Source organism: Sceloporus occidentalis, unplaced genomic scaffold (genome assembly GCF_023333645.1).
Source record: "Sceloporus occidentalis isolate IW3139 unplaced genomic scaffold, rSceOcc1.0.p SCAF_425, whole genome shotgun sequence".
Lineage (NCBI taxonomy): Eukaryota > Metazoa > Chordata > Lepidosauria > Squamata > Phrynosomatidae > Sceloporus > Sceloporus occidentalis.
This window is the reverse complement of record NW_028317405.1, coordinates 238,035-261,585: the sequence shown is the minus strand read 5'-3', so window position 1 is coordinate 261,585 and position 23,551 is coordinate 238,035. Positions and strand designations below refer to the sequence as shown.

At 40.2% G+C, this 23,551-nt stretch overlaps 1 protein-coding gene across 6 annotated transcripts in view; it reads left to right on the top strand.

The window, feature by feature from the left end:
* The first annotated feature begins 2,806 nt into the window (after positions 1 to 2,806).
* Positions 2,807 to 23,551, top strand: part of LOC149272688 (bromodomain adjacent to zinc finger domain protein 2B-like) — a 36,564-nt gene continuing 15,819 nt past the window's right edge. For 2 of the 6 annotated variants that reach the window (XM_089506820.1, XM_089506819.1), the window contains exons 1-11: positions 2,807 to 2,963; positions 11,191 to 11,349; positions 13,320 to 13,472; positions 14,311 to 14,495; positions 14,754 to 14,939; positions 15,534 to 15,920; positions 17,719 to 18,343; positions 19,238 to 19,522; positions 20,132 to 20,192; positions 20,834 to 20,942; positions 21,622 to 21,723. In XM_089506820.1, the coding sequence (XP_089362946.1) occupies positions 2,807 to 2,963; positions 11,191 to 11,349; positions 13,320 to 13,472; positions 14,311 to 14,495; positions 14,754 to 14,939; positions 15,534 to 15,920; positions 17,719 to 18,343; positions 19,238 to 19,522; positions 20,132 to 20,192; positions 20,834 to 20,942; positions 21,622 to 21,723 (2,409 nt within the window). Of the gene's footprint in view, positions 2,964 to 11,190; positions 11,350 to 13,313; positions 13,473 to 14,310; positions 14,496 to 14,753; positions 14,940 to 15,533; positions 15,921 to 17,718; positions 18,344 to 19,237; positions 19,523 to 20,131; positions 20,193 to 20,833; positions 20,943 to 21,621; positions 21,724 to 23,551 lie in introns of all 6 variants that reach the window. The other 4 variants (XM_089506821.1, XM_089506822.1, XM_089506824.1 and 1 more) reach the window with 4 other exon arrangements.

The following is a 23,551-nucleotide window of genomic DNA, read 5'->3' as shown; positions in this document are numbered from 1 at the left end:
CGATTTGCAAAAGACGAGCCATTTTCTTGCATGTGGATAATACCTTAGAATTAATTTCTAAAATACGATCACCACCATTTGGATTGTACGGTACTAAAGAACACAAAAAAAAAAAAAATGAAAGTTAATAAATGACTGCCTGATAAATATGAAGAATGTATTTATGTCCAGAGCTTATTGTGTAAAATCTGAATTTTATGTTTAATTTCTCTTTACCAAAATAAGAATTGTTTTAAGGACATGGTAGAGACCTGAAACCAAGTGTCCGTTGTTATCCACTTGTCTTTTTATTACTGGTTAAAAGAGAATTCCTGTTATTGCTTACAACCCCGTCAACAGATGGCAGGGGTGTTAAGAGAAGGGTACTTTGGACTGTTAAGCTGCTTTCTGGAAACTACTATTTTCTTCCTGGCTGTCGCAATGCCTGGGAATGGAAAATACGGGAAGAATAATTGAAAAAGCTCATTCTTTCAAATTATTCCGTGATGAACGGGTATTGTGCAACAACAGCAGCTGCTTAGATGAGCTCAACCTAATGCCCGTGGCCTGACCAGACTATCAGCGCTTGACTCGGGACCCGCGCGTTACAGAGCATCCCGCGCGCAGCTTACGCACTCGGCCGCGCACCCGCGCTCAACTAGATTGGGGACATCTTTTAGAAATGTATTTTTAGGTAAAATATTTTTGATTAAAATGCTTACAGTTGTAGACCAGACATCTTCTGCTGTTATCACAGATGATTAAAAGCCAAATAATCTTTTATGACATTGCGTGTACGAGGACTTTTATTAGAACAGCTCGTTAGCACCTTTATGGCGCATGAAGCTTTGTGACTTCACGAAAATAGCGAGCTTTTAAAGTTATTTGGATTGGGTGAAACATCATTGGCCAAATAGAGATCCGCGTACCGTTGTACGTTGCTACCTGCTTTCCTGGGGTTTTTGTTGTTTTTTTATCTCTTGATCATATGGTAAAACGTGATCATGAAAAGGTTAAAACTACAATACAGGGAATATCCAACTTTTCCTATTTTTTTTTTTTAATTCCTACGTGCCTTGAAACAGGTACGCTACAAATGAAAGAAAGCTACAATAATTTATTTTGGGATTGAAAATATTTGTAGGGTGCTGAAGTCACGTCGAAGGGCATACCGTGTGATCCTGCCAAGAACTTTCACAACGCCAGACGGCAAACAAACTCCTGCCCACCCAGGGGTTGCTCTCCCACTGTCACACCTAATGTTTAGTGTGGGTCATGTATCAATTCCTATCAATACCAAGTACAATTGGTGCGAATTGCACTGAAGCTGGGGGCGACTTCACTACCCGAATTCTAAGCAGGTGCACGTAGTTGGGCCGGAGACATAATTCGTCTCAAGAAGCCAAGGCGCTGGATATTGAAATTGTTTGAAGGATCAGAACCCGTACGTTTATGTTTCTAGGTTTGACATGCGGGGGCATTTCTTTACTTTTAATCTTTCCTTTTTGAGTGCAGACGCTTGGTATAAATCACTAGCATCATCTCGATAAACCCCAGGATCTGTTTCCAATAGTTTCACAGCAAATGGAAAGCTCCTCTCGGCTTTCGCTTTCACTCAAGCAGTCTTGTTTAACAGAAAGGTTCTAGGAATATAGAATTACGGTGCTTATCCAAAATTATATACATTTTCACAAATGACAAGATGTGTAACAGTCACAGTGAAGCTGAGAGCAGAGCCGCGCGTTGTAAGAGCGTCTCGGCCTATTTCTGGAATGCTTGAATGGGTCGGGGCTGTATTTAAAAGTGGGGTGAAAGGAGAAGCTGCTCATAGCGGCCCTTCGTTTCAGATGGCCAGAGGGGCATTTACATTTATAGGGTATGGTTAGAGGCAAAGATCGCTAGCAGAACTCAACCCAGCAAACATTTGGGTCCTAAAGAGGGGCTGTCTCTCTTGAAGAGGGGCACTTGGGAGGTGTGAGGAGGACAAGAGAAGAGGCATTAAAATGATTGTCATGGACGATGAAGGTTCAACAAGATGTTTCCTGCCATGTTGATCTTCATCACATGAAGCGGCCTCTCCCTTGCTGATGAGAACCAAGCTGTTCGCGGGCGACTTGTGCAATTAGTTGCAGAGAGTTGTGTTTACATTTTGTCTACAATGTACACAAAGTATAATAAAATAAAGAAACGCTCACATGTAGCTTTGGAAGTTGATCTGGCAGTCCTTGTATCGCATATAAAAATGAAATCCTCATTCGCCTTGTAAAGTCCCGATTCTCCGCGCCGCCGCCGTACGCTGAATTCTCTAGCAGCGCGAGTGATATTTGGAGAGTGTCCTCTGTCTGTACATTAACACGGCTTTGTAATGTAAAAAGTCATATCGTTGACGTATTTCCGTGTTGGGCGACGCATACAAATTCCAGAGAAACTGATGTTAATTTGACTTTGAAAAAGTCCAAATTCCATGCGATTTATTCTTTCACTGTAAGAGTTGAGCTTTCTCCAGCAGTCCTTGTTAATCACCCGCTAATACTCATATACTATGACTCTCTACCCTGTTGTTCGGTCAAAAGGGGTCCGGATTACAATACACAATTATTGTAAATTAGGCCCTATGCCGGTATGGTATGCTACCTGTGCACCCCCTGACCATAGGAACAAAAGATGGATTCCGTGGGTACCATTCAAACAATACTTGACCACACAATATTTTCTTACCAGCCTTTTAATTGAGAATTGAGGTGAAAGCTGTGAGTAAAGGTTCTTATAAACCTGTAACGTGCTCTGAGGCTTACGGCTATTTTATCTTTTTTTGCTTTTCACAGATATGGAGTCTGCAGAGAGGTTAACATCCAATTTATCATCAGCGACCTCCTCGTCGCCTTCCACACCATCCGCAGCAGTTACTAAAGGAGGCCTTTCCACTGGAGTGTCGCCCCTCAGCTCCGCCATCACAGCTTGTGGTACGTTGGCTTTACGCTGGGGTTTGTGGTTTTTCACGTGGCTGACGGCAGTAATGGGTTTTCACGGGGCTGTCTAACATCTCAAATGTGGTACAAAGTTCATTTGGGTGCCAACTGGGTAAAAAAATTTGTAAACCATTTGGAGAGGAGAGAATTGAGGTTTAAGGGATCGTGCACTTCACTGACTCCCGATCCCCAGTCATTTAGGGCTATGAAGAACGTTTGCTTCTCAGATGACTTCCATATCTACCTGACTGAATGCAGTAGCCTCATCTCCTGCTTTCAAAGGAAATCATTCACAAAACGGCCAAGCTGTTTCTGGCCCCCAATTAACGTGGAGGGACACCACTGAGTATTAACAGGGCTTTGCATACATAGGGGTCCCTGATTTGATATTCATTGGTAAACAAATTGGCGCCAGAATTTTCACTAAAACTTTCACTAAAGTACTAATTTGTATCAGATTTTCATAAAATCATAGTTTGCCATTGTATGCCCTGCCCCAAAAAATCCTTGGATTTGGTTTCTTCAAAAATGACCAAAAAATGTAATTTGTTTTGTATTATATTCATTTTGCCCAAAGTGTCACTGAAATGGTTCGGTTGCCGTTATTTTGAGATTCACGTTTTTGTTATTCTGGCAGATTATTTCCATACTGCAGTCTGAAATTATTGGGTTATTGGGGCTGGTTTATCGTACCCGGACCCGTCACCTTTTGTTTCTGTACCCGGCATCTGCAAACGATTAAGAACGCGCTTACTATTTATTTCCGGAGAGAACAACAGTGACATTTAGTGGCTACTAACATTCATGGCAGGAATATCTCCATGCCTTTATCAGCACAGATTTTTCGTGGATAATTTTTTCGAGGTGATGTGATCGCGGAGATGGAGATACCTGGAAGGGAGGAATAATGATGTTAATTGATGCCAAATGCAAATTCCATGTGATTTATTCTTTATTACTGTAGGTTTCATCAGTCCCCATTCCTGGCCCGTATTAGTAAGGTGGGCCCTGACTACTCTGTGGCAAATAATGAAATAAAGGTCTGAATTGGGCATGTTACAATTAGACATTTGGGCCAATCTTGCAATGCTGCTATATGTCAACCCTTTGCAGGACAGTCCTTGGGACTCTAGTGCTTGGTATGGGGACAACTAGATCTCTGTGGAGGGAGAGGAGGATGAGCACCCCTGCTGGTGTTTGTTTTATTCAAAGAATTTGATGGAAAAGCAAAAAAATTGGACCATTATTTTCAATGTTAATCAAAGAAGCCCGGCTAATGTTGTTTTTGGCAGAAATAGTGCTACGAATAGGTAAGGGGATTGGAAATTTGATGACGGCAATGAAGATCAGGAAGCCGCTGTATCATACTGATGTGGAATAATTAACCTTTGTCTGTAATGACGCTTGTGTGGTTTCCGTTAAAACAAAAAACACTTATAATGATTAGATTTTCCTGGGGCACAGAAGTGTTCCTTAAACACTTTGATTCCAGAACTCTAGTACTTGAATTATTAATTGGTATACGGGGGGTTGAGCTGAAGAGGGTAATGAGTGTCAGGCCAATTTAGCCAATGCTTTTTGGCTACTTCATGCCTATTATTATTACACAAAACACAAAGTTGTCCATTGAGACACACTAGGGGTTAACCCAGCAAAGCATGTGCAGCCTTTACAAGATCTGCTCCTATATCCTGGTGTAATTGCGATCCTCGGGGGTTGGACCCTGACGCCCCCTGCTGGGGATTGGGCATTGCAAAAGGTGTTAAAAAAACAAGCATGTTTCTGTGATCTATGCTACTATTTAACACCAAGTTGTTTCATTTCAATAACCAGATGTAGCTGTGCAGATACAAGGCATTCTGTAAGCGGCAATGACTTGTGATGTGTAGGTTATGACTTGGTATGGCCGCGTGCGTTTATAAGTCATTTATCACATCGTTGCACCGTATTATTCATTTATTTATCCACATTAGAGTAGATTTCTCCTGGCACTGCGGGTTTTGTGTGGAAATGCCGGAGCCATTGCAGTGACATTTCAGGAGGGAATAAGTTTCATCAACACTACAGGAAAAACAGTATTTAAAATGTCAGCTCTCTTCTAGAGCATTAATCATAAGCTTAATATACCTATTGAGAGCTAAACTCTGCCCACAGGAATGCGTTTCATCTGGGATTACAGAATATTTCAATAATTTACATTTAAATCAAGACTATTTTGAAACAAAATGCCCACCGCAGCGATTGAGTGAAACGCGTTATTTATTAACACATTTACTGACATTTCGTAACGCTCTGTTAAAGGAGAAATGTCGACTTTGATTATAAGATTTTTTATTTTATTTTAAAAAGACCCTAGTCTTATAATCGAGCAAATACGGTATGTGTGTTTCTGTTTGTATGAAAATTAATATATATATATATATATATATATATATATATATATATATATATATATAATGTATATAATATACACACATTGCCATATCTTTGGCTTCCTTGATCTTCTGTTAAGGAGATGTGTCGGAGGCATATTTCATTCTCCTGACATACGCAAAGTGATCACTCTTTATTTAAATGATCATTAATGCTTAGAATTATCATCCAAATTGTCACAGAAATTGGTCACAACTACAAAGCATAACGTATTTTCTCACGTGCAGCCCGTGCAAAGCATAAGAGTTGCTGGAGGTTATCTTCCCCCTGCTGTGAATGTGCATGCGCGACCCCCTGCCTGCGATGCGAAGGTAGCCGCGCAGAGCTCGGTGTGTGCCAGTTTCTGCATGCTAAATGTATTTCAGAGGAATGCAGAGCTAAATGTCACCGAGATTCATGAAATGGCTCACAAAGCAACTATTTTAAGTGTTATTGAAGAAAAAATGCGAAGTGCTATTTACTTAACAAAAGTACTCGGGTAGAATGGAAGGAGAAATCTGATGTTGCATACCTCTGCTATATAGTTCTAAAGTACACTTATAAGATGCTTATCCCTGTCCTTATGCCAGTGTTATATATACAGTGCAATATTCTGATATTGGGGTCATTTAGGAATGTCCTTGTTTTTGAAAGAAAAGCAGATTTTGTCTATTAAAATAATATGAAATCGGTCAGAAATCCAGCGCAGACGGGGTTAATGTAAATGACTATTGAAGCTGGAAACAGCTAATTTTTAATGGAATATCTGCATAGGTGTACAGATCACTCCTGTGTTCCAACGGCCCTTTATCACTCCCATCACTCCTGTGTTCCAACGGCCCTTTATCACTCCCATCACTCCTGTGTTCCAACGGCCCTTTATCACTCTCATCACTCCTGTGTTCCAACGGCCCTTTATCACTCTCATCACTCCTGTATTCCAACGGCCCTTTATCACTCTCATCACTCCTGTGTTCCAATGGCCCTTTATCACTCTCATCACTCCTGTGTTCCAACGGCCCTTTATCACTCCCATCACTCCTGTGTTCCAATGGCCCTTTATCACTCCCATCACTCCTGTGTTCCAATGGCCCTTTATCACTCTCATCACTCCTGTGTTCCAACGGCCCTTTATCACTCTCATCACTCCTGTGTTCCAATGGCCCTTTATCACTCTCATCACTCCTGTGTTCCAATGGCCTTTTATCACTCCCATCACTCCTGTGTTCCAATGGCCCTTTATCACTCTCATCACTCCTGTGTTCCAACGGCCCTTTATCACTCTCATCACTCCTGTGTTCCAATGGCCCTTTATCACTCATCACTCCTGTGTTCCAATGGCCCTTTATCACTCTCATCACTCCTGTGTTCCAGTGGCAATTACGGCCCTGAGCGTATTCGCTATTACAGAAGTTTCCTCTTTGGACGAGTGAAAGCTCTCATACTTTTCACTCCTTGCCATGTTTCCCTTTATTTGTGTTGTGCCAATTTTTTTGGTATGACCCCTACAAATAACAATGGAAGAAGAGTGAATAAAATATACAGTTACCGGGGCCACAATTTGTAAAGCATTCATGCATTTTCTTGGGGTGGGGGCAGGTATCCCCATAAATATTTTAACACACAGATTATGAGACAGAAACAGAATAATTGTCGTAATGAGTCTTTAGCATTAACTTGGGGATGGCCATTTAAACTTGGTTTAAATTGTAAAGGGGCCGACTTATGTTTTGAAATTAGAAAATTGAGCAGAACTGATATATATATATTTTTTTTTTTTTACAAATAAAACCGTTCTTAGGTTTTTCTCCTGAAATGAGTAAGTCCCGAGCGCCTCGCGTCATGGCGAGTTTCTGATTCCAGAGACGGGCTTTCATCGGGTGCTTCTTGATGTCACGTTGTAGGCGACGCGGCTTTGTAAGAGCGTTGACATTTTGGTCAGGCAATGAGCGATTGCTTTGTAATCTAAAGACGACTTTCCGGGCTGAATTCAAAGATAAACCTGATACAGCTTTTTGCGGCGTGCATCTTAAGTCACTTCAGGCCGATTCATCTTTCCCTTAACAAATAATTTATGAGTTTCCAGACGAGAGATGGTTTTATTCAGGATGGCCAAAGTGACCTCCGGTTCTCCTCCCGAACACCGTCTCAAGGTCTGATGAAAAGGGTCAGAATAAAGCAAACAGTTTATTAACGTAATCTCGTTTCTTATATGTTCCTAAATGTAAGCCTTAAAAATCCTGTTCCCCTTAGGCTTTTCATTAAATCATAGCCAGAGAGTTGCCGTGATTTCGATGCACACATATTAGCACCCCCCCCCCCAAAATACGCACTGATTTACACGTCGTTTACAGATGAGGGGTAACTAGCACCTTACTTGTGTATTTATATTGGGCCGTCAATAAGACAGACATACAGTTTGCCACCAAAACCGCTCCGGGATTAGCAGGTTGACCGATATCGTGAAATAAAGGCGTAGCGTAAAACTTAGTTACATGGCATTAATAATTATTGCCCCTGAACCTGCCCTCTAATGTCACCACATCCAATCAGCTTCTACTGAAATGTGCTGTTCCATTTATCCAGAACTCAAAATGCAGCCTTGGAAACGCCATACTTAATCTAGGTGGACCCCCAAGCCACGTCCAAACCAATTCTTTAATCGCAAAGAATTTTACGCCATCTGGATTAGTGTTTTCCAGGGAATGCTTAATTGTCATGTGATGTGAATCAGACACCGGTAGTCATAAGACTACGTTTAAGAAACCTTTCCAGTCTCTAACGTTAAGAGGAAAGCATACAATGGCAGATCTTCCAGGGCTTATCCGCTCGAGGCGTTAGACAGCTCAATTACTGTTATGTCTAAGAGGAACGGCACACGAAATGGAGATGGGAAAAACCCCACACCTTGTGACAACTTGTTAAAATGGCAATTCACACCGGCCCCGGATAATCTGGAATTCTGATCACACGTGTACAAATTGTCTTAAATTGGGTTTATTTAATTCGCTCAATGAAATATGTCTCTGGAGAAGGTCCACCTTACGCAACTTCTGTCTGCATTGGTGGAAAAACTGATCCGTTGGGTTGCCTGCATTGTGGGAGCACAGATAACTGGGTCCCCTCTTTATGTCGATGCAGTATCTCCGACGTAGCCGTGTCTTCCATCATCGGACAACTTACACGGAGGGAAGACAAGCCTGCGACGACGGTCCGACTCCTTTGTCTTACAGCTCGTGTAGGTGACCCACATAGGAGCAAGCCCGTGCGGATGATCGTCTTAATAACATGACCTGTATGCTGTATTAGCGCACACGACGTATGATCTTTAATCATTAACGTTCCTTTAAGTCTGTCCAAATAAGCAAAAATATGAATACATGAATCATGCTATAAAACTTTATGACAAAGCGTAAAGTGTTTAAGTCTGCACACACCTCTATTTCATCCCGCTGGAAAAAGCCGTTACGGTGAATAACTGCATGGAATATTGACCGTAAACCCAATGCATTGCATAGGAAATGCACATTAGTACCGGTTCTGGTAAAGGTACTGTATCTTTGCTGCGGGTAACTAGATTTTTTGTAATCGTGTGTAACTCGATTATCTGGCAAACGATAGTTGATTGGTAATGGCATATAATTCACTTTACTGCTCCTTAAAGAATGAACTTTGTATCCCCATCTTCTGTGCAGAGCAATGATTGCCTACCGATCAGAGGACTGAAATAGTCCGTTTTCACAGATACAGAGTTAGATCTTAACCCATTGCATGCCACATACGTAGCCTTTTGTCACCAACTGAAAGCCTCCTCTTTCAATCTAGTTGCCTATGATGATGCTAAGATGGTGTTTATTGACTGAAAGGAGAGCTGCGGTGTAAATCCCTTCACTATTATAAATGGCCAACCCCAACAAACTTCTCTTGGGTGAAGAGCTGAGCTAGCCATGTGTAATGCATAATTCAATATGTAAGGAAACCTTGATGACTTAAATATACATCATACAGGGCCAGCCAAGCTCATAACGTATGGTGAAGTAAAGGACCTAAAACACATCTCTGCTGCCAGTTCTACATTTAGTGAATAAGCCCCAATAGCTGTACCATAACATACATTAATATGCATGGTATATCCAATGCATTTGGAGTAGCATTTAAATGACAGAAAGCAGCAGAAATGTATCTGACAACAGTGGGGTCCTGGAGAATGTGGAGTACAGGAGGGGGTGAGCGTCTGGACTCTGGTTTTTACTACGCGCTTTAAACAAATCCCCATTTCAAAGAGAATCTCTGCTTGTAAAAACTCTTCTCAATCCGGAATTAGAGGACACACAGCATCGGTTGGCTCTTAAACTTTAAGTGACTATCGTCTCGGTGTGTAACCAGCGACAGGGAGCAAAGGGTTAGAAGAAACGACAAGGCCCTCTTTGGGACCCATAACTCTCTCCTTCACCAAAAGATAATTGTTAGTGAGAATGATTCCCCTCCGTATTAAGAACAGATGTGGGAGCGTCTCCGGCTCCGCGCCGCGGCGGAGGATGCAGCCCATGCAAACAAAGTCATTACGGTGTCTCTAAAGAAACCCGCAAAACAAGATCTAGGAGGAACGCACCGACAGTTACGTTAGGTCATGTTTTTAAGGGAGTGATCGCAGCAATAAATCCATATTAATGGTGATAAATAAAACCTATCTGGGGGGAACTCACCGATAGCTTTTCTCTCTTCTCCATGTGTTTTGCGTATTGCTGCTACGTAGCGCCGTATACCTTATGCTGTAATCATGAAAACAATATTCAGTTATTCAGTTAAAAAAAAAATAAAAAATCTGAACTGGTTGTGTAAAAATCAATAAACACTTTTTTTTCCTGGCCATGAACTTTGTTGCTATTATTGTTATTAATTATTAATAAATATTATTGTTGCTGTTATTAACATAATGATGCTTGTGCAAGGAATGATTTGTGACTTTCTAACAGCGATGGGTGCTGTGTTATAAAAGAAGGAAGCTCCTTGAATATTTATTTAACCAAAAAGGGATTAAACAATAGTGAGATTGTGCTATTAAATATCCCAGCATTGCTTTATCTGATGCTCTTGCCCAAGTGTATTGATAGGAAAATATTGGCAGTCTATTGATACGAATCTGCTCATCGATAAGGATTGTCTGCTCCCGGTGGAAGGTGTTTTGGGCCGTGGTGTGCTGTTTAGCAGACATTACATTTGCTTTGCAAATCTTAAAATTCTAGCTGGAGAGAGAGGGATTTGCAGGCGTCGACTGAAGATGAAAGCTAATTACTATGGAAGTTCAGCGAGTATTTTCATTCTCGCTGTAAATGTAAAGAATGACATGATCCCATGATCCCATGATCTTTGTGTATCAAAGGGACGCAGACAGAGGTTTAAAGGGTCCAGTGCCGTAATTATGTGTCTTGCTTGGATTCTGCCCGAACGCAGATCTTTTGTCTAGACACGGTGCAAAAAACACAAGGAGAAATAGACGTGCGAAGCTGCATAATGTGAGCGGAAAAGCCGGACGGAAGCTTCACGTTTTAGAGAAGACAGTTGACCAAATTATTATGTATTGCTTTATATAGCACCATCCTTTTCCGTAGCGCTGTACAATAGGTAAACCGGGCACAACAAGTAGTGTGTAACAAAACAAATCAACTAACTGGAACAAAAGGTCCTTATTCTTTATTCTACAAAGTTCTGTATGGATCTCTGCCGCATGTCCCTCACAGTTCGCTGCCGGTGTACGCATCGCTGCTGGTTGTGTCTGTTATTTCCGGATTGCTGATCACACTAATCTATTGCTTCTTCACAAATGCAGGACACTTGCCGTTCAATCTGTCGAGTGCCTTTCCAATGGTCAGTCATCCAGTCTTCGGTCTTCACGCAGCCAGCTCAGGGCATTCGGAATTTGGTGGTTTGGGAACCCTTGGGGCAGCCACGGCCTTGGCAGCGCACCCCCAGCTAGCACCTTTTCCAGGTAAGACTTCTCTGAAGGGTATTCTCTCTGAATTCTTGCTTTGTTCTGTGTAGAAGGCGTATGTATTGGGATTCCGTCACATTATGCCGCCATATATTGCTCAGCACGACACTATGTCAAAGTATCCCGAGTTTGGCGAGTCCGATGTAATTTTTGACAGCTATATTTCTTACCAAGGAGCTGAATCAGTGGGACTGCTTTGCATTTTAACCCAAAAGAGACTGTTAAGCCTACTCTGGACACCATTAATGAGGCATCTGTGGTGTTCATTTTGCCACTCTGGGGACAGGTGAAGCTGCCAGCGCGATTACTCAGTGGGCTCAACAAGTCCGGCACGGCAACTGTGGAGGTTCAGGAGCCGGGGAATTAGATCTGTAATACTCAACGAGCTGTTTTATAATGAATATCTGGCTAACGTACCTGCCGTTAATATCCGAATCATCAAAACGTCTGATGACAGAAAACACTACATTTACTTCATTTACTTTCTCAATACATTTAAGTATAACTTAATATAAACACGTATGTTTTTTTTATTAGTATAACGTATAAATACTGTCAGGTAGACTCAGTCTGTAGATGGGTCCGGCTGATGCCTCTGGAAGAAGAGAACCTACTAAATTACACACAAGCGGTACACCCGGATCCAAAGGGTGAATCTCCATCCCCGTCTGCTTGTAGACAGCTTGTCCTTGTTTAATGGTATATGAAGTTCTTTATGTCGCGTGTTGTTACGACCCCCCCCGGCCGTGTTATACCGCTCCTCGGGCACCCTAGAGTTTTACACACACGCTCAGAAGCTATCAAATCTCCGCTTATTGTTTTTGCTTATTTCCACCTCTTTGGAGAAAATGAATGTTGCCTCGACTCTCTGAAGACATTTGGAGTCATTGGCTGCGCAGTGGCCCTCCGGGAGAACTTGTAGGATCCATAATGTATGGGTTTTACTGTACGGGGAGAGGAACTGCTTGTTGGCGCAGGGATGACTTACATTAGACTGGCTTTTTAATGAAATCACTGAAACTTGAGCTCAAAATAACGTGTGTGTATATAAACAGGGGGAAAATGTCTCCACAAATGTCTTAAAATAAGTATCATTATAATTTATTCTGTTACATCGATGGGTCAGAGTCGTATGAAAAGTCTGCCCCACCGCTGTTTACTGTTAAAATGAAAACATGTTTATTCACAGATGCAGTTTTACCAGATTATATGTTGATTTCCATTCATTAATAGAGCAAATGTACAATTAGCAGGGTTTTTACTGCATTTACCCTATTATCTAAGTGAATAACACCTATAATCTTATCATGGCGCCTGTCACTGGGTGGGTTATATTAAGCAGCGAGTCAACGTTTCGTCCTCAAAGTTGATGTGTCAGAAAAACGGACAGCGTAAGCATCTGAGCGACTTTGACAAGCGGCAAATTGTGATGGAGGGACGACTGGGTCAGAGCATCTCCAAAACCGCAGCTCTTGTGGGGGGCTCCCGCTCTGCAGTGGTCTTTACCTATGGAGCTGTAATTGATCCTTTCCTTTTATCTGTAAATGTCCTGGATTAAAGGCTTGTGGTCCCCGATCTACTCCTTCCAAAGTGCCCATTTACTCGGTAACCTTGCAGCCGCTTTGAATACAGGCTCAGTGCAAGATGTGTGAATGAGCGTGTGTAAATGTGTCTGAGTGCGAGAGGGTGTGTGTGCAGGGACAGTTTTGGGCACAAATAGGAGTCGGAACTCAGTAAGGAGACTTTATCCTCAAAATTCGACATTGGATCACTCTACCCCCTGTCCTCTCTTACAGGAGTCACAGCGACTCTTTGTCTTAATCTGTCACTTTGTCAGACCTTTTCAATGTATGTATTCCTTGAATCCCTGCATAAATTGTTATATATATAAATAAAAGATAATAATGATAAATATCAATTACTAATTAAATACCTTGTAATTGTTTCTGTTTGCTTTCCAGGTGTAGAATGGTGGCGTGCTACTGATCCTCACACCCGGGCTGCTTTTTTCCCCCCGGTGCTAGGGATCCCTCCTTTATTCAGTGCTCCGGCACAAAATCACGACTCCTCTTTCCACCTCCGAACTGCAGGCAAAAATGGACGGGGCAGCGCAGAAAAAGGTACCGTAAGGGACATCGGACCGCAGATTAAAAAACAAAAAGTGATGCTGATCTGTGTAATATTCAGTTTCCACGGGCTCGATAGTAATTTGGGTGGTTTAAATGCAATAAACAGCCATAATGATTAGTTATCACTGTAGTTACAGTCACTTTGTTTCCGCAGTAATTATGGTTATTAGTTAAACTATAGAAATGTAATTAGGATTTGTTTCCAGCAAATTTCTTTGATTTGCTCCAATACAGTATGTAATTGGGTGGATTTGTTTTCCTTGTGTTATCTTCTTGACAATCTTGCTTTATTTTTGCCCAGATATGTTTTTGTTTTTTTTGTTAACTGCCCTGATGTTAGATGGTTTTCAGATCCAAGAAATGACACACTTTCTATATTCAGGGCTTTTTTGTAAACTTTGTAAATTTGTAAAAATAAAATTGTGAGCCTAAAGTTTATTTTCCCCTAGAAAGCAGTGTTTTTTTTCCTTAACACCAGATACATTAGGATGAATAAAATGTACCCTATATTTAGGACCAATACAACGTGCCCTTTGTTACAAAAAAAATGATGTCTATGGTCTGAGATTTTCTGTTGCGTTTTGTTACTTGTAGTATTTCAGATTTCGGGTCAGTTGATCGTGAAATAAAGATAGGGGTTTTGATATTTAACGTATCAAAAATATATTTATCTTTTTGGATTCCAATAGAATGGATCTGTACCTTGGTAATCAGCATGGTGTTCTATTTATGCCCTGTAGGTTACAATAAGGTATTTCTAGATTTGTTAAATTATTTATTTAAGCCCATCTCATTGTACAAAATCTAAATATGTTTTTTTTCTTTAAAGGGATAAATGGATCCTTGAATGGAATTAGTCCAACATTAGTCACAAGTAACTGTTCATCTGTATTATCAACAACTAACGCAAGTACTGTAGGACAAGCTAAGAGCGTGTCCCCGGGCATCGTGGGTAGGCCATGTAACCAAGAGAAGGGCAAGTTGGATGTTAGAAGTGAAAAGACTAAAGACAAGGTATTTCTTTCCTAATTACAGACGGCATAGTGTATCTTAGACATAGTGATATGGGGGAAAGAGGCGAATTAGTGGTTTAATCTAATTAACTGAGTAAATATGTGGGACTGTGAACCGTAATGCCGAGTGTTAGTGGGTGGGGAGAAAAAATGTTAAGTGGAATTGGATAGTTCTACGTGATGCTTATTCCACACAGACAAAAACTGCTGTTCCAATAACGATCGGTGCAAAACCGGAATAATAAATTTATCTCTCCAGCAAAAGCAGAGGAAGAAAGCGGTTGAAAGTTCCAGTTCCAGTGACTCTGGATCATCTTCTGACACCTCAAGCGATGGAGTGAGTACTAGTGACTCTGATGACTTGGAGGAGGAGGACCCGAGTATAGACGATAGCGATGACGATTCCGATTCTGAGACCGAAGCACAAAATAAAGCGACAAACAAGGTGCGGCATTGCGTTTCCTCCTAAAAATATGTTGCATCCTTTTCACCTTTTGTGGTATATGGGATCTAACGGTACTCTGAACCTTACAGTGTTAAGCCATTTTAAAGGACGTTGAACACCAAGGCTCACTTTGTTATTATGTGCTATTATCAGGGGAAAAAACATAAATTAAATAATGGCTTCAATTTAATAGAATGCTCCAGTTCTTTCTGAGGACCAACTTCAGTTGTCCTCGAGGATCACCTATGTATTAAGTACCCCTGCTCTAGACTCTTTATATAATATTTCTACGGTGAATATCTTCAATTCTTCATAATCTTGTGTTCATATGAAGCTAATCATATCCCCTTCTCTGCTGACTTGTGTCAGTGTTGGCTGCGTGGGGAGTCTCGTTAGACCCCCTAAAACCCTTGCGTGAGTATAGCAGATGTACGGATTAACCGGAGGTGCTGTGGTCCAGGCCAATGGGTTATGAAGAATTCTTTCATGCATTAGAAAAAGTGCATGCGACGGCTGGATTGTCCCTTTAAATTTATCAGGTACTCTGTGTTCCATATCACAAGGGTTTTCTGAATTATTATTTTTTTTTTTTAGGTGCTATTACATAATATGTCAGAATTAATAACAGAGGGAACTAAAGCTGAGAAATCACAGGAGAAAAGACCACACCAGCAGATACCTCTTCTTCCTGACCCTCCGGCGCACTCACCGTTCCCGTCCCAGCAGAAACACACTCAGGTTCTGTCTCTCCCGCTGGTTTTCCAAAGCTCTCAGGCCAAGGAGGAGGCTGTGAACAAACACACAAGTGTCATCCAGAGTACGGGGCTGGTTTCCAGCACAAAGCCTGTATCTTTACTAGGTCAGTCCAACAAGGACGCAAGCTTGAAGCATGTAGCTCCCTCTTCTGATGGACTCAAAACAGGGAACAAAAATACCTCTGAAGACTCTACCCAGTTACCCAGTGACTTAAGAATAAAAAGGGTAAGAAACGAGTGTTTGTGTTATTTTATTAATGGGATTGTGCTCATTCATTTTAGCTAGAAATGTTAAATTGTCCAACTGTCCATCTGCATATGTGAAGAATTGCTTGAATAGAAACATATATCGGTTTCTCTTAAGATAATGTCCTGTCGCATTTATTATTATTTTTCGAATTCTGCGTACAACAAGTAAAAACAATAAAGCGGATCTCCAAACTCATGCATTGGTCTTTGTAGCCAATTGCCAAAACTGTCTAGTCTCTACGTATAAGTATATATATTTACTTCTTAAAGGAAATCTTGGTAGCAGAAAGTCCTTGCCAGGTCCCCCCCCCCCCGGACCCATCAGCTCCCGGTGGAATTAACATTAAACTCGGCAGTATCTGATCTGCAGAATCATTTGTTTAGGTTAAAGGTCAGGGTACAGAACTGTGTTCATGTCAGTGAATTAATGATTGTTGTAATTTGGAGCTGATGGTTATCTGCCTGAGAATGGAACATTTTTTAGAGAAAAGACACCCTTGGAACTCTGTTTTTATTTTTATTTTTTTTACTGAATTAATTTTACTTTCATGGTAAAATAGGGTATCGCTTTGCATTCGTAGTGGCTAATGCCGAGCAACATTCCTTTATGATTTAATCACTGCTGTTCTCATAGGTAGTATGTAGAAAGTGGCGGCCCGTGTTATGTTCTCCTCCTTTTAATATATATAAAAAAACCTCCTAGACATCAGTCTAGGAATCTCAGGAATGTTCCAAAGTCTCCCAAAGTTCAGAGTAAAAAAAAAAAGATACCTTTGCTTCATTTTCTTTTTAATTGTGGGTTTTATTGATCGGCTGTGTATTGGTAACACGGTATACGTTTGTGTATTTGCATTATTATGTTAAAACCTCGTGTGAATTAATTAGGTGGCATAAATACCATTAGAATAATGTATTCTCAAGCAGGTGGGTTAAAAATATTATCAAAAATCCCCTTTACTGCTTTTAATGAATAGTGTGCTTTATGATGTGTTTTTCATGCTCCAGACATTTTTGATTTGAGGCGGCGAGACTGTTTTAATATGTCTTTATTTAGACAAACACTTAAAAGCAGCTATTTTTTGCACGTATTCCCAGCACAGAAACATTTAAGGAAATTGCAGTATTGCTATCAAATCACTGACATGCCCATAAATCTAAACATAATCTCAGTGGCTAATGACTCTTGAGAAAATAATTTATTCAAACACTACAGACGATAGGCTCTGTTTTACTTGGTTCTACCTCAAACGGTCCCTTAGGGAGACGTTCAGCTGTGACTCCTAACCAAGCCTGCCCTCTTCACAGAGAGCGGAATGAGAAGGTTACAGGAGCGCATCGTGTTAAATATGACTGGGGCCTCATTTATTTATTTTTTATGTGTCCCAGCACAGTCTCCTTACTTATATTCTGCTCGTGAATTTATGGTTGGAGAATGTCACCTGAACACTGGCTTAAAGTATCATTACTAGTATTAAAGTATCTTCCAAACATAAAGCCAATAGTGATATGACCAAAGGAACATGTGAGACTACATCAAGAGACTAGATGGGCCAAATGGGTCTTATCTGACGTCAAATGGTTTTTAGATTTATAACCTACCACATGTAAGATCTCCACTTACCGTACTCTCACGATACTGGCAATAGAGGTCCCTTCTTCTTGGAAACAAGAGACAAACACGTGTAGGTAGAAGGCTCATCGATAGCTTGATGTTTCTGTTTGCTGAATAACTGCTCATAAATACATATTCATTTTGTTGTCTTCTCTTTTTGTAGGATCAGCAGAAGCATACATTCCCAGCACAGTTAAAGAAGCCACATGAGAGTTCCAAGCACCAGAAGAAGACACTTGTAGGTCTACCAGTCTCCAGTGCTGTGTCTAGCTCTTTAGGTCATCATCCAGCATCTTTAGAAAACAACCACTCTAATCCTTTCCTGGCAAATGCATTGTTGGGCAACCACCATCCAAATGGAGTAATTCCATGTGTTATCCAAGATGCCCCCCTTGCACTTACGACCAAGACAAAGAGCCAGGGCAAGTTAAACGATGGCCCTTCCCCATCTCCGTCATCCCCCTTTTCCTCGCCAATTAATCTAAGCTCATGCGTGAAAAAGAACTCTTCATCCAACAAATCTGTCCTTGGGACATCCTCTTCTCCTGTTGTACAAAGCTTTTGCAAAGATAAAGTCCTGGTCAATAATTCAACACCAGCAATAAAGCCTTCCCACCGTCACAATGTCGCAAAGTCGCTGCTGGACAAATTCCGTGGGACGGATTCGGACATTCCCAGCAGCAAGGATTCAGATGACTCCAATGAAGAAGATGACGACGAAGACGAGGATGATGAGGATGATGTAGATGATGGTGAAGAGGATGAAGATGATTCTGATAGTCAATCAGGTTGGTGCTTTTTCTATGAATATAAGTAGTAACGAACAATTGAAGCCCAAGCTCTTTACTCATCTATAGCATTACAATATAATGTTTTATATGATGTGATGCGTAATTACTGTATATTGTAACATCTAAGAGCAAAGGCAGCAGTTAACAAGATGCCAAAGTGCATATCTTAATAGGCACAGTACCTATATTAATTTAACCTTTAGTTTGCCAGGTGGAACTGCTTTGCTGCACAACAGAACTATTGTTATGTTTACCTCGCTATTTTTTTTTTTTATTTTTATTTTTTAGAATTTGCAGTTTGTATTAATTATTAAACAACAAACAGGTCGCATAATCCTATGTATGGAGCAATACATATACATATTGAAGAAATACTCCAATTCATTGTGTACATGGTCATGAATCATACTGTCATACACAAGGACAGATGTATTATTATTTATATACTGCCATCATATTCTACCAGGAGTAGTGATATCAGGTTACATAGTACATAAGGTTGAAAAAAGACCTAAGTCCATCAAGTTGAACCCCTCTACCTAACCTTCCTACTCTTGATCCATAAGAAGGCAAAAAAACTCTAATTAAGCTACTTCGAATTCTGCCACCAGGGGGGGGGGATTTCTTCTTGACTCCAAGAGGCAATCTGATTTCTCCTCTGATCAAGAAGCTCTAAAATATGAATTCTATTTATAGCCCTAACTAAAGGACACAGGGACAAGAAGTATTGGCCTATGTACTAGTGTTTAAACAAATATTCACACTACATTCTGCTCTATCACAATTCAGAGAATACATTTACAGGCATTATATTTTTAATTCTAGACATTTAATATTTTTGATTTGTGAAAGTGTCACAAATTCAGCAAACGTTGCATCTGTTTTATGCAGAATCGGACACAAACTCAGAATCTGAGTCCGACGGATCGGAAGAAGATGATGATAAAGATCAAGACATCTCAGACAGTGATACGGAGGGAGAGAAAACCCCGCTGAAGATTGGCAAAATGACTCCATCTGTAAACAGCACAAACAACAGTATTATATCGCACTCCACACCCCTCAACCTGCAGGTTGTCAGGACTCCTAGCTCTGCTCCGGCTGCTCTCTCACCTGAGACTCAATCCCCAGACTTCCTCGGCACGTCTTCAACTCTCAGTCCAAATACGCCTTGCGGTATTTTTCCCCTTTTTTTTTTTTTTTTTTCTTCTAACTATATATAGGTCTTGGTAGTTTATTCCTGTGTATCCAAATTACCAATAACAGATAATTTTGCTTCCTGAAAAACACTTTAACTATAGGTATAAGTTTTGAGAATATAGCTTTAAATCTTAACTAAGCAGAAAATATTCCTTGGATCCTATTTCCTTCAAACAAAAAATATCTCCAATATTATGTAATTAGAGGAGCGAATATAACGTGTGATTAGAAGACTGAATCCTAAATCATTGATGTAAAAAAAAAAAAAAAGCTAATAGCTAATATTATAACAGCACCATAGAATCAAGTAAGCCTTAAAAATGGCAAAAATATCAAATTCTTATCTGCTACAAAATCTGAAACCCTTTTGATACGGTTTTAAATAGAGTGAAAATTTAATTTATATGTAATGTAATTACTTATATGCAGGGAAACTAAAGTAGCTGTAATTACTTTAATTTAATTCTTTAATATACAAACATCTTTGGCTGGTTTGTGTTATAGTTTATACATTCAGATTTTTGATAATCAGAATATATCTCGATGTAATCGCCACAATTTTTTTCATTCATCATTTCCACGTAGGTTCTGGAAAGAGGAGAAGAGTAACTGATGAACAGGACCTTCGGATTCCATTGGAATATGGGTATGTTGTACCTTGTTGTATTTATTTCGTTCCTGATTTGCTGTCGGTGGGTATGAAGAGCGTGTGTCTGGGGCAGCGGTCAGCCGAGAATATTCCTGCGGGGGTGCGTAGAGAATGTGCCTGCAAGGAGGAGCTGATGAGAATATACCTCCATCGGGGTGGTGGGTTCTGAGTGAACATCTGTTTCATTGAGTCATTTGAGCTTAAATTGCCCAAAGGTGCGGCGAGGGGGAAATCGTTAAAATGTCTTGGTATCTTGGATGAACTTAACAACTTGCAGGGTTTTTAACAGGCCAGCATTGCAGGTGTATAAATAGAGAGAAAAAACATGAATCATTGCTAAAATACCCATTCCTCACTCGACAAGTTACAATAACTTAAAAACAAAGAAGACATTCTTCATGGGTCATAGGCAGGTGTTCCTCTCTCTGTCCCATCTTTTGGTCCGTTGAGTTCCAGAAGCTGACCAAATAAACTGACGTGTTCCTTTTCTTATAACTGTTTTCACATGAGGTACCACTTTAGGTTTAGAGAAAGAACCCCGAATTACGGTGTTGTTTTAGTGCGGAATCTTTCTAAGACCCTTGCAGAAAAGTACAGAATGAGTATTTATTTTAACACCACAAACATATCTCGCACAGCTGGCAAAGGGAAACAAGAATTAAGAACTTTGGTGGACGTCTTCAAGGAGAAGTGGCTTATTACGCTCCATGTGGAAAGAAATTCAGGCAGTACCCAGAAGTAATGAAGGTATTTTATTTATGTAGCTCGTGGTCTACTGTATGTCTGTGTTGTACAATTTCTTGTTGGGTGTAGCTGTTCTTATAATGTATTTCTTAAGAATTGGTGTGTTACTTGTATGTGCGAAGCAGATGTAAAAAAAAAGACTATTTCGATAAGAATATATTCCTTTCCTGGATATAGACATGCTGCTCATTGAGTAACGCTAGGTCACTCGGGACCCCAAATTGCTATATATTAAGATCTTTTTATTTTAAGCCCAAGTATGGTAAGAAGAAAACTACTAAGATTAAATAAATATTAAAAGATAATGAATGAAGAACCATTTAATAACATGGAAGCTGGTTAGCGGTTTACACACGTTTGTAGCCAATGAGAGACGGAATCTCCCCTGCTGGCCTCCCATTGGCTGCCTGGTATTCTGTTCTGGATGGTACAAATTGTTACACTTTTATATATATTCAGAATAAAAACACGAAACTTCTGAAGCATTTCTGTATTTGAAAGCTGAATATTGTAAAGTGTTTTTTAAGGCTATTGAAAGTTATCGTAACTTTTAATTCAGCATGTTCTATATCTGAGGGAGAATGTAGAACAATAAGTCCTTCGATAACACGCTCTAGTGTTAGTATGTACGTTGCCAATAGAGCATGCCGACCTGAAGTGAAAAAATCTGTGATTTTTTCAGTATCTCTCCAGAAATGGAATAATGGATATCACAAGGGACAATTTCAGCTTCAGTGCAAAAATAAGAGTGGGTGACTTCTATGAAGCACGAGATGGACCACAGGTATCCACTTAAAACCAAACTTAATTTTATAGTCCACGTACTTTAAAAAATTAGTTGCAAAGCCGTATTTCTTAAAAATGCGCCTTTTTTTTTCCATATTGGCTACTCGTCAATTTTATGCAGATTGCCGTAAAGTTTCAAAGCCTAGATTTGTGCCATTGTGATAGATTTATTGTCACAATTAGAATAAAAATGTGTGTGTGTGTGGTAGTGTTAGCGTTGTGATGTTGCTTTTGTGTCTTTTAGTATTGTTTTGTGTTCATGTAATTAGGCGTTTAGATACCGCAAATTGTTGAACTTTTGTATAAATCATGTGATGTGCAATAATTATTTAAGAAACAGAATTTAATTTAAAAAATGCAATGTTTGCCATCCGCACTTTAATCCCTGAATGGACCCGTCTTCCAAGAATAGCCTTTTTTTTTTTTTGTTAAACATCTTAATGTTATTTTATTTAGTTTTTGGAAACGTCTGATTTACAGCAAGGATGTTCTGAGTATAAACTGCACCTTCGTTTTAGGGGTGAATAAAAGCAGGGAAAAATTGTGCCGTATATTCAGGACAATATACGGTATTTGTGTTAACTTCATATTAGAAATAGTTGGTATCGCGTTTCTTTCTCCTTTCGGTTTCGTTCTTCTGTTAGAATTGCGGCAGATAACTAGTTACTGTATATGACAGAAGTCTGATACCTAGGAAGGCTTGCGGCTTTTTTAATGTGTACCTAAACTTTATGCGATGCTGGAGGCTTTAAAATGGAAAGCGAGCCATTTAACCTTAAATGCAAACTACTAGCGTGTACTGCGCTGGATCAAACCCATGGACTGAAGTCAAAACGTAGGGGTTCTATTAACAGATAAACCTCTTCTAGTTGCTTTTTCATGCCCTGCGCGCACCGGCCGCACTTCGGATGCCCCCGGTGAGTTTTGCGGCGGGGGTTACCTTGCCTTATCACAGTTCAATACCCATCTCTTCTAAAAGCAGAGAATTTTAACTCAGGACAGACAGACCGACCACCATTAGAAGATCCTGTAAGCATCACTTATCCCGTAATAGTGACAAGTTTTAATAAATTGTAACATATTAGCCCCTTTAATGTCCCTTAGTAAATAATGCTACTTTGGTGCCATGATCGTTAATGCTTGATCAGTTATCTGTTCTTGAAGGCTTGCGGACCTTTTTAACGGGTAAGTGTAAAGGCTCGTGCTGATCTTATAAAGAGGCCTTTCTATAGTATCATGGCCCGTAGCGAAGTATCTCGGACATTTTAATGTGTGTTTACTTGTGCCCGGTGGTCTTGCGGTCTCAGTCAACATCTACTTTAGATTTTACTGTTGGCGGGTTCAGGGGCAGGAGATAACACAATGTGAAATACTAAAAGTTATCACTTAAAAGGAGTGAGTCTGGGTTTTGCAATCAGTGATTTTTTTCTGATCTATTTTGTGACATTTTCACTTACGGACCTCCTTTCTCGGTGAAGTCCGCACTAAGAGAAATCTCACAAGATAGTTTACAAAGATTGCTTAGAAGTCAGAAACGGCTATAGAAATAAAGAAGATGGGAAAGGTTAAAGAAAATATATTAAAAAAACATCTAAGCAAAATGAGTGCTTTAAAGATGTACGTTCAGCCTCTGATTAGACGGCTATCTGGAGAAAGATGATTGGAGTTTACGTTTTGATCTTCGGTTTACAGATAATGCTGCACCAGCGCTTATTATTATAAAACTACCCTTGCGTGGTGTAGGAGCAGCTTTGTTACGTCTCCTCGTTCCCTTCATAAAGTTTTCCAATCTTGAATAGATTGAAGAAAAAAAACAAACAAAAAAA